The sequence below is a fragment of the Pleurodeles waltl genome, chromosome 5 (assembly GCF_031143425.1).
Source record: "Pleurodeles waltl isolate 20211129_DDA chromosome 5, aPleWal1.hap1.20221129, whole genome shotgun sequence".
Taxonomy (NCBI): domain Eukaryota; kingdom Metazoa; phylum Chordata; class Amphibia; order Caudata; family Salamandridae; genus Pleurodeles; species Pleurodeles waltl.
In genome coordinates this window covers 278384909-278399579 of record NC_090444.1, presented here as the reverse complement: position 1 = coordinate 278399579, position 14671 = coordinate 278384909, and the positions used below count along the sequence as shown (strand labels likewise).

General features: G+C 41.7%; 1 protein-coding gene across 2 annotated transcripts in view; it reads left to right on the top strand.

The window, feature by feature from the left end:
- The first annotated feature begins 1100 nt into the window (after positions 1-1100).
- SRBD1 (S1 RNA binding domain 1) overlaps positions 1101-14671 on the top strand; it is a 759215-nt gene continuing 745644 nt past the window's right edge. For both annotated transcript variants that reach the window (XM_069234013.1, XM_069234012.1), the window contains exon 1: positions 1101-1193. In XM_069234013.1, coding sequence (XP_069090114.1) covers positions 1170-1193 — 24 coding nt within the window. In that variant the 5' untranslated portion in view covers positions 1101-1169. The remainder of the gene's footprint in view (positions 1194-14671) is intronic.

The following is a 14671-nucleotide window of genomic DNA, read 5'->3' as shown; positions in this document are numbered from 1 at the left end:
TATACAACTATTGGGTCCATAGGTTACCTTTTAAGGGCTCGCCACAGCAGGTTTACCATCCTTTTGGCCATTTTTATCAAATGGTTGGAATCCCCTTTTGAAAAAAAAGAGGTGTGTTTTGTAGATTGCACTTATTTCTGGGTGGACCTTACTCAGTATGCTGCATTGTAAATCTTTCAGTAAACCTTTCCCACTGTAATAAAAGATCACATGCATGAGTATGAATGGAAGCAAAAAGCTGGTTAGCCTTTGCTGTCAGTGTTGAAAGGGTATTGATTTAAGATTTATTGTGTGCCTTCTGAAACCTAGATCAGCTGTGCAGTCAAAAGCATTCAGACTAGTGTAAAGGGTTGTAGTGTCCTGCTGAACACGTTCTATTGTTTGTACCAGCCACTCTGCTGAAAATAATATTTTTACATGACTACAACTGCCTTGATTTGGTCACGGAAAAAGGTCAATAAAGTTTCACACATAAGGCATCCAACCGTTACGCATAAAAACACTCCACACATTTAAGTACGCAAACTGGAAACTTAACAGCTATGTTCACAAAACCGTCTTCCGAGGTATCCACGTCCGCAAAGTGTTTCCAGGCGAACAACGTGCCCTGCAAAGTGATAACAGAAAAGTTGACTACGATACGTAAGAGCTCTCGGCAATATAGTTCTCACACACAACTTAACCTGGAGTATGCGCACCGAGATCTTCTTACGTCACGTCAGCACTGAAAGGCTATTGAGCTTCATCGCCCACGTCACCACTTTAGGAACTCACACCTGTGTAGAAAAGCACTATTTTAAAGTCAATACTATGGAGTAAAAATAATATAATTAATACAGTATTGTTAAATAAAGAGAAATAACGCAGCATAGTTTAAAATGCAAGGTTTGAAATTGTTTAAATTTCCTTTTTTTAAATCAAAATATGTTTGCTATTCGACTACAATTATGACGTCTTCTTTGGTAACATTATATACGTGGGTTAAATAAACCAGTGTGGAGTGGCCGTCTGATTTTCATGGTGTGGAGAAGCTACTTGGGGGGCCATTTAGCTAATACTGGCGGTCTTTCTCTTTCTTTATGTGGGCGTCACGTGTTTCGGGGTTTTTCTTGTAGGCGATTGCGCGCATTCTCCACTTTGGACCCGGTCCCGGCAACAGTGGCAGTAAAATGGAGGAGAGCACCGCCCCTGAGGTACAGCATGTTCCTTTCTGGGGAGTTCTCCTTTAAATATCATGGTTTGGGGTCTCGCAGAGACGTGGGCTGCAGTGAGCAGGGCGGGTTTGCCCGCGAGCTCGGGTTGGAGAACCTAGGTCTGCAGAATCCTCATGTGCCCTCAGTTCAGTGGGTCATTGTGGCAGCTGCACAGCTGTAGTTCCACTCCCGCCTTCCCTGCACGGTGGGACTTGTACGGTCAGCCCCCGTGAAGTGCAATGGGTTTTACTGCCCAGTGCACGGCAGTGAGCTGGCTAAGGTAGTCTTTGCGGGAGCATGAAGGCTTGCGATGCTGTGGGTGCGGTGCTACCAGCCCCCCTGAGACTGCAGTTAATGAGGTACATCTGCTGTCGCTGCCGGAGAGACACCTGCTTGATTTAGACTTTGCCGCAGAGCTGTGCTCCCCTCCCCTGACACCCTAGAGCAGCGGGACTCCTCTGAGATTTAACAGTGACAGCTGTATAAACCTGTGCTGCAACGTTGTTCTGAGTTACACAGCTGTCTGAATGTTGAACTGCAGGTGATACAAAGTGCTAGTGCCGTTGGCTATAGATTACAACTATTTTATGGCCGTTGCGCTTGGGAGGCGGAGATGTCAAGTTGCTCCATAGCCTGGTGTAAGCAGATCTCAAAGTTCTGTTTACTTTTTTTTGTTTTGTTTTCTGGTACTGTAGCCAGCCACTTGTCTGGCAAAATTCAACATTAAACACGCAACCAGACAACGAAACTATTGGGCTTACTACTTGAATGGGCCAAGTTCAGGCATTTAAACTCGTGCCGCATATTCATCATTAACTAGCTCCATCAGATTAGGTTGCTGTTCCCTAGCAGCTTTTTTGTAGAGTTCGTGCATCGATCAAGTAAAATCATACTCTGTAATCAAATGAGAACTATGGCAACAACATTTAACGTAGACACTTCCACGCGGATGTGAATAAAACAACTTTGCAGATTTTTATATTCTCAAGTTTTGGTCGTTTTGGGTTGTTTCTGCTTCGTGTAACATCTTCTTTTTTTTATTATTGGCTTTTATACCGTTGTAGGTGCTTCAGAGCACACATTTGCCATAATTCAATTAGGTAAATCACTGCTCTATCTTCGTTTTACCCACAGTTGTTTGGTTAGTGTGTGACATATAAGAGCTAAATATCTCTCTGCATAAGTGGGGCATATCCTGCCAGATATGACACCTGACAGTTATTAAAAACTTATTTTGAAACGGTCTCTATAGGACCCTGTATTAATGTTTTGAACTTTAGAGGCAAAACACTGGTTTGTTTCTCAGCAGTGCCTTTAAAACTCACCCGATAAGGTAATCCATGTAAGCAATCCAGTCCCTATTTGCATTTTACATATTTTATTTTACCTTGCATTACCTAACTTTTTTTTTTTTTTACTTACGTTTTTGTATTTTTTTCCTGCAATATATGACTCTTGATTAATGTATATTGTGAACTAATTCACCTTCTATTAAAAGTTTGTGGGTGGGTGTTCATGACTGGGATGGAGTGGGAGCTCGGGAGCAGATGCCGAAGACATGCGAGTTTCTCACATTGTCTGTCAGTTGGTAATAAAGGTGTTCAGACTATATGCTCATTCAGTCTTCTGCCTCTCTGTAGTGCGCACAGAATGATGGTCACATACATGTCAATTGCAATGATTTTTTTTGTGAAAATGTGTGAAGGAGTTAGAAAGCTTTCAAAATGTTGACAGTGCCAACGAAAACAAAATGCCATGTTTACAGGTGAGAAGTGAGTACTGTGTGTGAGCATGGTGAAGTACCTGCAGACATACAGAGTGAAAAGACAGTAATGAAGTGGAAGGAGATGAAGTGCGAGATAAACATAGAGGATTTCAGAAAGGCGTGGTAGAAAAAAGAGCGGATGTGACAGTGAGAGACTACAGAAGAAAATAATGTGACATGGATAACTTAAGTGACAGGTGCTCCGAAGTCCACTACCCACCTCTTCCTAAGGCCTTTAAATGTTTTAATCTCATATTTTCATTATTAAAACATTTTCAATTATAGTTATTTACAACAAAAAACATTGTCACTCATTTTATCTGCTACTGCTAAGGAGTATTGTCAAAACCAATAGGTCTGGCTTGCTTTAGCTGAACATTCTTTTTGTGTGTGAAATGCCCGAATGTAATAACAGAAAACCTATAGGGGTACCCAAATACTGGTGAGATAGTATGCTGTGTGAAGCACGAGATTTTACTTCAGTGCTTAAGCCATGGCATCAATTACGTAGACAGTGCCTCTTTGGAAAGTATTATAGTTATTACTCTTTGAGCACATTTCTCTACCCGCTGACCATCACCCCTTTTTTGTCCTACTTAAAGGATTCGTCTTGAGGCCTTTTTGAATTCGAGTGTATACATTGCGTGGTTACTATGGTGTAACATAAAGAGTGTTACCTGGCTTATCAGGATCCTACTACCACCATATCACTGGATCTTAAACTACCGAGGGCTTGACTCTCAGAGCTGCTGTCTAGGAGTAAATCTGATTTACTCATAGAAATTCAAGCGTACTTCAGGAGTTGGCCACACCTGCTCACAGAAAAGCTACTTGTGAATATGGCCTTGGATGTACACATTGAACGCTTATGCTCATCTAAATGATTTACATGGGATGTCTACATTATTTCTCAAATGTATTTATACCGCTCTGTCAGGCATGTAAAATCTTAAATTCAGTGCTTTTTCGGCATTTCCTTTTTTACCTCAAATCTGTTAAGACTCCTTAGTGCAGACTACATATTAACAACCCATGATCCCATTATTTGTTCCCAAATGTCAGACTTTAAGTGTCATTGTGCATGAACTGGACATTTGTAAAGAGTTTGAGAGGCAGCCAAATATACATGAAGTCTTTGCAAGCAAGGTTTGCAGGAAAGATAACCGTAGATTTACAAACTATTTATTGAATATGTTATCTTTCACTGTTAATTCCCTCTTTAAGGAGGGGCATGCCCTTTGGTTAAAAAGTGGAAACTCAGAAACCTTGTTTTTCCTGTTCTTTGTGCCAAATATGTATGCATATATATCTATCTATCTATCTATCGATCGATCGATCGATCTATCTATCCTAGCTTCGAAGCATAAATGAGGGGGTCGGGAGACAACCAAGATCATGTACATCAAGTGAGGATTAAGCAAGTATATTTTAGACACAATGAGACACAGGAAGCTTAAGTGGTGTGCCCAGAATTACACAGTATTGAGTCTAGCGCTGAGGCTGGAGTTCAAACCTTGGTCTCCAGGTTCTAAAGGCAGTAGTTCGAGCAGCTAGACAACTTGCTGCTCACCAAAAACAATGGAGATGGGGGAGATGCCTGTCAGTCATTGAAGGTGAAACTGGCTCGCCCCTGACCCAACTCCTGTGCTGTGGGAGCCTATGGGTGCTTCCAGTTAGTATGCCTAGCTGGGGGGAAGAGTTCCCTTTTAAAGAAATTACTATTTGAATCATTGGTTCCAACCCCAGGACTTGCAAAGTCTCCAGCTTTGCCTTGTGTGTCCTGCACTAGTAGCAAGTAGCACACTATCTGTTTTTGCCCTGCTATTAGAACGTCTTGACCAGAGGTCTCCAAACTTTTTAATGCCGCGGCCCCCCAGTTGAAAAATAAAAATCATTGGGCCCCTCCTCAGAATTTTTCACAATTATTTTATAAACATGGCAATGTTTAAATATGTCTAAACCTATTTAAACATTGCAGTTAAGTAGTGTTACCTTTTTTAAAACTGCAATAACATGCTTCTGCTTAAAACAAAGGCCTGTTATCTGTATAATATTTATTTTGGCCAGAGTCTGGGGCCCCACCTGGGATCACTTGAGGGCCCCCCCTAGGGGAACCTGCCCCCCAGTTTGAAGCCGTCTGGTCTATACTGTGACCAGTAGGCTCTTAGGTATAGGCCGCCACCTCTTTTGTGTCATTTGAGGCATCAGGGTATACTGGCACACTGGCCCGCCACTACCTTCATACAGTTCGCCTAGTGGCTACTGGACTAGTGGGATCCAGTAATTCACCAAGACACCAGGTATCCCTATTCAGAACCCTGGCACTCCCAAAGTGGTGTCCTCGCCAAGGAAGAGTAGACAAGTCTGTTACCTTGGGTGGCGGACAGTGGGTAGACCAGGGACACTGCAATACAAGTACTGGTACCATTGCTCTTCAGGCCTTGAAAAATCATAAAAATGTTACTAGACCTGCAGGTCGAGTAACTTAAATAATCTACTCGACCTAACCGTAATGTACTTGACCTGTAAACGGGTCTCAAATTGTGTGATCCTAGGCAATTATTTTATTTTACAGAGTTGCCTTTTTTGCATTCTCATATCAAATGTGTGAGTTCAGCATTTCTTCTGCAAAAAAAACTCTGTTTGATTAAATAGACTAAGTGTTTGCTCCATGTATAATATGAGACCTATTTTTGAGGCTGTTTGCATCGCTCATGCACCACACAACGTGGTGCAAGAGTGATGGAAACCTTGAGACAGATATTTGAAGCCACGCAAAGCCACTTTGTGTAGTTCTGAGTGGCTCCAAAGATCTGGAGCATTGCATTTCTCTGCCCTGGGAAGGTCTTTCATGGCCATTGCCATGGGTGTTCCCACATATCTCTCATGGATTTTGACACATCCCCACATTTACAAGAGCTTGGAAACCTGGGGATGTGCCAAAATCTTACACCTTTCCAGGGGAGGCGATTTCTCCTACTTTCTTCCTCTTTCCATGTGTGCTGCATTTTTCAGCACACATGGAATGAGGAATATGACTCCCAGGATTGTTTTTTGGGGAGGAAAGTGTCCCTTACTGCACAAAAACAATCCTGCATGTAACGCAGAAACCCTTGCACCAAGGTGCAAGGGTGCCTGTGTTGAAACTAGGCAGCCCATTGTGAACCAGCAGATGTAAAAGGACAGAAATGCTCCGTATTGCCTTAAATACAGCGCATTCCAGCCCTCTCCCTGCCACGCTGTGCAGAAAGGTGACAAGCTGTGCTGCACTGCATGACTGCCTCATAAATGAGACCCTAAGAATCTACCCCACATGTAGGGTACACATGATCCCTGACTTGCCTCTTAGTTTACTAAAACTATTGCCATCAGAGAAGGAGCTTAAACACTCACTTTTAATAAATATATTACTAAGGCATGATTTGGTAGCGCAGTGTCATTTACAAACAGTAAATTTCCATGAAATGGCCAAAAATGGGCTTTCACAGCTACTGAAATATATATTGAAATGTTTGTAGAGTTGAGTTATTAGTTATTTAAACTTATGTTATGAAAACTCTGACAACCTACAACCTTTCATTTCACACTCTTTGTACAGCAGGCCAGTCAGTTCACTTAACAAAATCCTGGAACTCTGCAGTCAGAGAATGAAAGAAGAGCAATTGTGTTGAGATAAAAACAAGATTTAAAGGCGTCTTTATTGCTGCTTCACTTTCTTACTGAACCAAATGGACGAATAGGTCCTAAAAATAGCTCAACCTAATAAAATGTGACTCTCTATAGACTTATATTTTTCTTTTAGCTATAAACTGTATTTTATACGTGATTTCATAACACTATGACATTATTCGTTTTTTATTTCTTTTTTATTTTTTATTTTTAAAAGCTTGAATACATACACATGGGGTTTAACCGTAATTATTTTATCGGTCTTGATTTTGATAATGGCAGTGGTATGCATTTTAGGCACTTCACTTCCCCTAACAAGACATCTCACCAAAATTTATTTTCTTTGAAAGTTGATGAGTTGTAATGATGGAATGCACCTTAATTCCGTTAAACAGGCAGAATTTGCCCGTTAGGATGAAATGTAGCTCTGCTCACTTTTGCAATGCTAGCTTTTGATATCACCCTATTCACTGACAGCTGATGATCTGCTCTGAAATGCACAGGTTATATTGTTATCCACTTAAACAGACCACAACCCATCATGATGAAATGTCTTCTGGGTTGCATACTGCATATATTTATCCTTTTGTATTTATTTTGTTGCACTTTTTGTGTATTCTTGCAAAGATTTTAAGTAATAATTCAATAAAGAGATGATGATGACTCTCCATAGTGAGTGGGCGAGTAGATTTTTCGAGGCCTGACCAAGCTTTGAAGAGCAACCCTGTGCAACGTGATCTGTTTAATGAAATGGTAACTGTGTTTTTATAGAGCTTAGAGTCTAGGTGCTATATTACTGTTAGGGGTCAGGACTCTGACCCAGAGAGTGGGAGAGATGTATGGTTCCCACAGTGTAATCTAGTTTTATGTGTAGTATATTTTTATTGTGTGCATTAAGTTACTTTTATTTTCTAAAGTAAAGCACTGACTGGAGATTGATCTTATTAGCTGGTTTTACAGTGTAAGCTGTTTTCTGAATGTCTAATCCACCTCAACTACTTGAGTGAGCATTGGACTGCTCTGTCTTGCTGCCAAGTCCAGTCAAGTACTTGAGAGGATTACTTGGTTATCCAGTTATGGGTCCAGTAGTACCCCGGGACAACAGCGGAAAACAGCTCAACTTGATGCAACTAGAGCCCATTAACCTCAGACTGACTTGGTGCCCCAGAAACCCGGTCATCACAGTTACCCTGTTTTAGCGAGGCCAAAACAAATACCAGGGTTTTTTTTTTGTAGCTGATCCATTTTATGATTTTTTCAAACTGTGATTTCAGCGTTCACAATTTAACATAGTGTTTTACCCGAGTTGTTTAGGTAAAATGGGAAATTGGAATCCGCATCTACAAGATTTGAAATACGTTGTCTACAATGAAGATGGTGATCTATAAGACGAGTTGTTCGAGAAGATGCTCTCGCAAGTAAAAAAGAAGACGCTCATCATTGGTTAACCTAGATTATAGCACACAACTTCACGGTGGAGATTAGTCTGCAAACAGCTGCACAAAAATAAGTTTGTGTTGGTTGAGTAATTAACTAGGGTAGAACCTGTTTTTCTGGCAAGAAACCGGATGCTGACTTGGCACACACTGTTTTGTCTAGAAATAATGCGCTATAAACACTATTCAGTGCACAGAACACGATAGAAAAGGATTGACACAGGGAATACATTTTAACCCTCAAAGTGCTAATGGATGTTGATTTCCAGACACTGACCAAACTAATACCAGTTTAAATACCCGTTTAAATACTTGTGACCCTAGCAAATATCTTTTATGATCGTTTTCAGTTATTTTGATGAAAAATAACGTGAATAAGTGTAAACAAAGTTGGGTCGAAATATTTTTAAGGTCAAGTATATGTACATCAGTCTCTTTTCAGAATATTAGAAATAAACACTTAAATCTTTCGTCTAACTCTAATGTCCCATTTGATAAAGCTGCTACACTGCAGATCTAACATTTCTTTGAAGCCTAGCACTTACTAAATTCGCTTTTGCACAGCACAGTCAGGGCAAGGATTCTTGTCTCCTTTAGACGGACAGGCAGTGTGTCAGTATGCTACGTCTATGAGCAGTATTTGATTCCACTGACTATACTGTTCTCTTAAGTTACCTAAAGTACATCCATATTGGCAGTGTGAATCCTTTTTGGTAGCTCTGGGATAATTAATAGTCACTTGATGGTATCTATGGTGGGTACTGTATATTACAGATGTCCCTGCATCCCTAGTGCCATCAGGTTGCTTGGATAACCAAGCACTTGACTTTCCATTGGTAGAAAAGTCAAACAGTCAAGGCTAAGGTGGAAAGAGTCACAGATACTGAATGGCACAGTAAAATAAAAAAATAAAAAAATGAATGTCCAGTTGATGTTATAATGCCTGTGAATAATAAGTTTACATAAAATTAAGTAAAATAGCATAGCTAGATATATAGCATGCATAGAAATGGTGCTGGAGGGCCAATGGTATCCTAATGCTATAATGCAGCATCAGCAGTATAGTTTATTCCATTATAAGATTAAGGCTGGAGTTAAGTTTGAGGGATTTTACTGTAGTGTAATTGCATATTAGTTAATGATGCAAAGTTGCCAGGTTGAGAGAAGCATTCTTTTCCAGTTGGGTTTGATCTGTCTCCCCTCGTGTGTATGCAAAGCTGGACATTTTCTTTCTGTCTACCTCTGTTTCTTGTAAAAATATCTAAAAATCTTTTTATCGAAAAACCCACCAAACAAAGAAAGAAGCAGCTGACCCACCCAGGTTCAAAGGACTGTAATATGGGGCGCCTAGGCTAATTCTCTTTTCTTAGTGAGCAGTTAACGAGTCTACCAGATGTTTAGGTTTAAAGATCTAGTGCACCTTCAAATGATAATTGCTCTGCAATTGTAAGCCATATTGAGATGTTTACAATGGTTCCAAATTCATATCGACAAACTGCATTCAAACGGACGTATCCCTAAGGCCTGGGGTGAAGAAAATCAAAAACTATTGTGTTACAAGGAGAATAGATGTAGGCAGATCAAACACCCTGTTGTACATTGGTATTTGGAGATGGTGCTTGTTCACCAGACATGTCTTCCTTTGAGGCGTTTCAGCAACCCCTTAACACCTAGTAGACCTTTGTAGATTTTTGATGATTCTTCCTTGCTAGACTGAAAAGGTTTCAAGGCTGTGGGCGACTAACATCCCCAAGGCTTCCTTAATGCAGAACCTTAATTATGTGCTCCAAAGGTTAGTCATACTTTTTGGACATGGGTCCTGCTCATTTCCTCAGTGGGCCATATAGCATCCTTCTAGTATGTCAAAGGTGCATAGTTGCTCCATAGTCCTGGACATGATCCTAACCCTTGGAAAGGGCAGTCAACAGAGAAGGTATTCTCACAGGCAGATATTTGTTCTTGGTTCTTTTATAGGGCATTAGCAAGCATCCAGTTTCCTAGACCCAGTATCCTGAACAATGGGACCAAAGGAGGTACCATTCACCATGGGAGATACAGGCCTGTAGTGAAACAGTGTTGTTACACTTACACATAGGGCCCCAAATAGACATATGCCCCATCACATAGATTACTGACCAAATACATTACAAGCCATATGAAGAGCAAAGATCTCAGTCATGCGGATTGATTTTACTTCCTTTCCCTACCACATATTATATGAAAAGGCTTTCTCAGATCTTATGTACCTGGAAAAATACAAACAAAAATTGCTTGGTATATGTAGAATCTGACCTGAGGATTTAGCTTTCCTAAATAAAACCAATCACTGAAAAGTTATTTGACGAGCTGCCTCCCCAACCTTCCCATGAAAGTTTTTTTAATTTTCGCATATTTTGTAATTATAAAATAATTATGGGGGTCATTACGAGTGTGGCGGTCTTAAGACCGCCACATTACAAGCCGGACGGTTAAACCACCCAGAAAGAGCCAGCACCGCCAGGATCATGGATCCCTGTGGCCTGGCGGAGATTGTAATCCGCCAGGGCAGAGCTGCAAGCAGCACCGCCCTGCGGATTACAAACTGGCTCTCTGCCAGCCTTTTCATGGCGGCCACCTGCACTGCCCATGCACTTGGTATGGGCAGTATAGGCCCCCCCGACCAGCACCCTTGCAGTGTTCACTGTCTGCTGGCCACAGCATTGCCTCAGGCTCAATTACGAGCCGGAGACAATGCTGTAGCCTGTTTCCCGCTAGGCTGGCGGCTGGAAACTCCAAGTTTCTGCCTGCCGACCTAGCAGGAAACTCATAATGACTCAGGCGGGGAGGTCGATGCATAGGCAGCAGCCATCCTATCTGGAGTTTGGTGGACAGGCTTTCCCATTTGCTAAACTCAAAATGAGGCCCTATATCTTTCAGTAATTTGAGTATTTGTTTGGTGTGTACTCATTTGTGTAGTTTTTGTGAATTACTATTTTAATGTTTGAAATTTAAATTGTAGCAATTGCTTGTGGGTCCTCAGCTTCAAGTAGTGATTCAGTGGGGGTCCTCAGGAGTCAAAAGGTTATGGAACCACTGCAGTAGATCACTCAGTTTTCATCGACATCAGATTGCTAGTGCTCCTCCACAGATTAATTTTGATGTTTTAGTTCGGTTAGCACCATTTCCCAGATCATAACTCAGTTGACCTCCCCTCTCTCATATTTCATTGTTTCCTTGCCCCATGATCAATACTTAACCATTTAATTATGTCTACTTTCCATATTGTATACACTGTTGCCCTCCGTTATTTTCTCTATAATGCATTTCTTTTACCTTCTATCAGCCCCATCTCTACCATTTTAGATATTGCACAGCACAGCTGCCCTTGCTATTTGGTACCAACCACTGTAAACACTGGTCGATAGATGACTGCAGAGCCATGGTGGTTATGATGAATACGAGTAAAAAAAGAGAGAAAATATCCCCAGGGGAGATTAAAACCCTGCAACACACACCACACTTATATCTACCACTCTATTACTCCAGTGATTTAATCTTGAATAAAGGAATCCATTAAATATTTGTTTATCATTAAATAATCCCATTAAAATGCAGAATGATGTCACACCTTAAAAAATCAACAAAACACTGTTACAAAACAATTATCTTAGATAAAAGCCATACATAAAAAGACAAAACAGACATGAGGGAGACAAAACACAAGACATCCGTCCTAGTCTATTATATTTGAGCTGTCCCAATTATGATATATGCAGGCCAGTTGATTTATGCACACAATCCCTATTCAAGTTTTGGCCCGTTCCAATGGGTCCAGCAGTCCAATTAGCGTCTACGTGTTTCGTGGTCATACAAAGGTTCTTTCACCACCTTCTTCAGGACAATTGGATATACTCCCATCATATACTTGTTCAAATTTATACTGCATCTATCACATGTCAGACAAACACCTGGTCACCAATCATCACAAATCCATATCCTCATCCAAGTATTGTCCTTTACTTCTTAATAATCCAGAAAACTGATAATTTCAAAGAGTACACTAGTTTCAATGAAATTAGAACGAAAGGTTGAGGACCCTGTTCCGCCACTCGGATTAGAGATTGGTAATCAAATTTACGGCATTGGGGTCTACCTAATCACCTCATTTGAGTTTGGAAAACTAGTGGACTCTTTGAAACTCTCCGTTTTCTTGATTATTAAGAAGTAAAGGACAATACTTGGATGTTAACCTTCCTAAATTAGATGTTCTCCCACAGAATGAGATTGGAGACAGCACCAATTATATCCAACGGATGCTCCTTAGTGAGTGTTACTGATGGTGGTCAAGATACATCCCTTAGGGGACAGAACGTGATGATGGGTCAGTCTCAGCTGAGGTAGCTGGGGCTGGGAGGAACTTGGAATGGGAAGATTGCCGGACATCTAGGAAGAACCAAATTGTGATCAATTTACCACCAGCCTCTTGCCCCTATGTGACTGTTCTAGAATGGGTACAACAGCTGCAGGATGAACTTAAGGAGGTTGAAAGTGAATTGCGTCAAAAAGGTATTAACTGGCTTGCTACTCATAGGAATTTTTCTCCTTGTTTGGCAAATGAAATTCATCTTACACGTCGGGTGGGTTGGGTGGGCCTTGGTTGTAAGGACATAGGTAGTGACTGTGTTATTGTTAACTTTGGATCCCCTCACATTGTACAGAGGTTGCTTTTTCCCCCTGTAGGACGACTCATGAAGAAATCCACTGTGGCTTTATTGCCACTGGGGTACTTCTACAAATCCAGAAGAGGAATGATTAAGGGACCGCTATCGCTGAGTCCAATTAGCAGGACTAATTGCACACAGACCTAATGTTAAGATCTTTTGCCGTTGGAGCCCCAAGAAGGGTTGGGTTTGATTTTCCACTCCCTAATCACTGTGATATTCTGGATGATGTGGATTGACTTGCTCTTGGGAAGGGGGCCTCTCAGCTGAGTTTGGAGGGGTGTAATGGGGAAAGTTGTATGACCTTCTAACTCCGGTATGGATCCCAGCTTGACCATGCTAAAAAAGGGGTTGCTGTGGTGGGTGGTCCCCAAGAAGTGTTTCCAGTTGCAGAGGCAGGCAACAACACCCTAAGGTAATCTTTTACTAAAGATCAAGTTATTCTTGGTGTTGGGCCCCCTGGTGTTTTGGCTTTGAGTCCAGATAGTGCTGGACAAAGGCTCCTGGACACAGGCCCCTCCGCCCCAACTGAGATTGGTGATCTTACAGACTCTGTGTATAGCTCTGAAGAGATGGGAACCAACCTAAATCCCTCTGATGTAGGTCCCACCAGCATGGTCAATGGTGTGCTAACTCCTAATTATAATAATGGGTCGAGAGTGGGTCACCAAAAACAATTGACTGGCACGCAGGCTGCTGGTAGGCTGCTGTCATGGAATATTGCTGGTCTTGTTGCCAAACTCAACATCCCTGAATGGACTAGGCTTATAGATTCTTCTGCAATATGCCTATTCCAGGAAACTTAGGCGGTTCAACCACAGCACAGTCTCGGGTTTGTTAACTTTAGTAAGGAGGCAGTCTCAAGTGGCAGGGGTCGTCCCTCTTGAGGGTTAACCATATGGGTTCACACAAGCCTTCAATGTCAAGTCAATGATCTTTTGGTCCACTCTCCAGATATTTTGTGTGTTTGTGTGAGTACTGGACCCAATATGATATATTTGTGTAATGTATATTTAAGGCCCAGGTGGTGGGGGTTAAAAAAAATCCAATACAACAGAAGTATTGAACTCTCAAATGCACTTGGGGGGGGTGCTGAAGTTTGTGGGTGGTGATTTTAATTGTCAGTATGAACCGTTGCATGATAATGTGGTAGCCCTAACTCATGAAATTGATACTGTTTGGAGCATACCCCAGTTGACCTTGGCGCCAATAAAGAAATGGTTCTCACTAGCCCGGCAAATTAATGCCTTTACAGTGAAGCAAGGGCTACGGGCATGCAGTGTGAGAACAGTGACTGAGAAAGACTGGAGCCATACTTTTAATCAGGCTCCCGGTACAAACGTAATCAATTACATTCTAGTAAATGTCAGGGTCTGGTCGTCAGTGGTAGTCATGGCTATGATACCTCGTTTAGATAGTGACCACAACGCTTTGAGCCTTGAGGTGGATCTTTGTATTATGGGGCGGAAAGGTAGTGTGAGAGATCCTTCAGCAACCACTCTAGTTTATCTAGTAATAAGTGCAGAGTAAAATGGCCCACTTGCTGGGTTTTCGGAAGATAATGGTGGCCATTTATGGTGAGGTCCCTTTAAGCCTTGATGCTCTCTTGAGAGGACAAGGGACTGTGCTTGGAACCTTAGTGGGTGGAGGATTAGCTCTATTCGCAACCACCCATTTAGGGGACTGAAGGGAGTTTCCTTTATGGCTGTCTGTGGATGTATGGGCAAGAGGGCTCCAGCCCCATGGTATAACAGAGTATGCAGGGGTGATAGGACTGCCCTTGCTACTGCAATATAAGCACAAAATCGAGCTGAAATCCAAGTCCGAAGGGCCAGCTATAAGAAATCCACTCTAGTTGCAAAAAAAAAAAAAAGGGATACAGCGAGATGGGAGAAGATCCTCATAGCC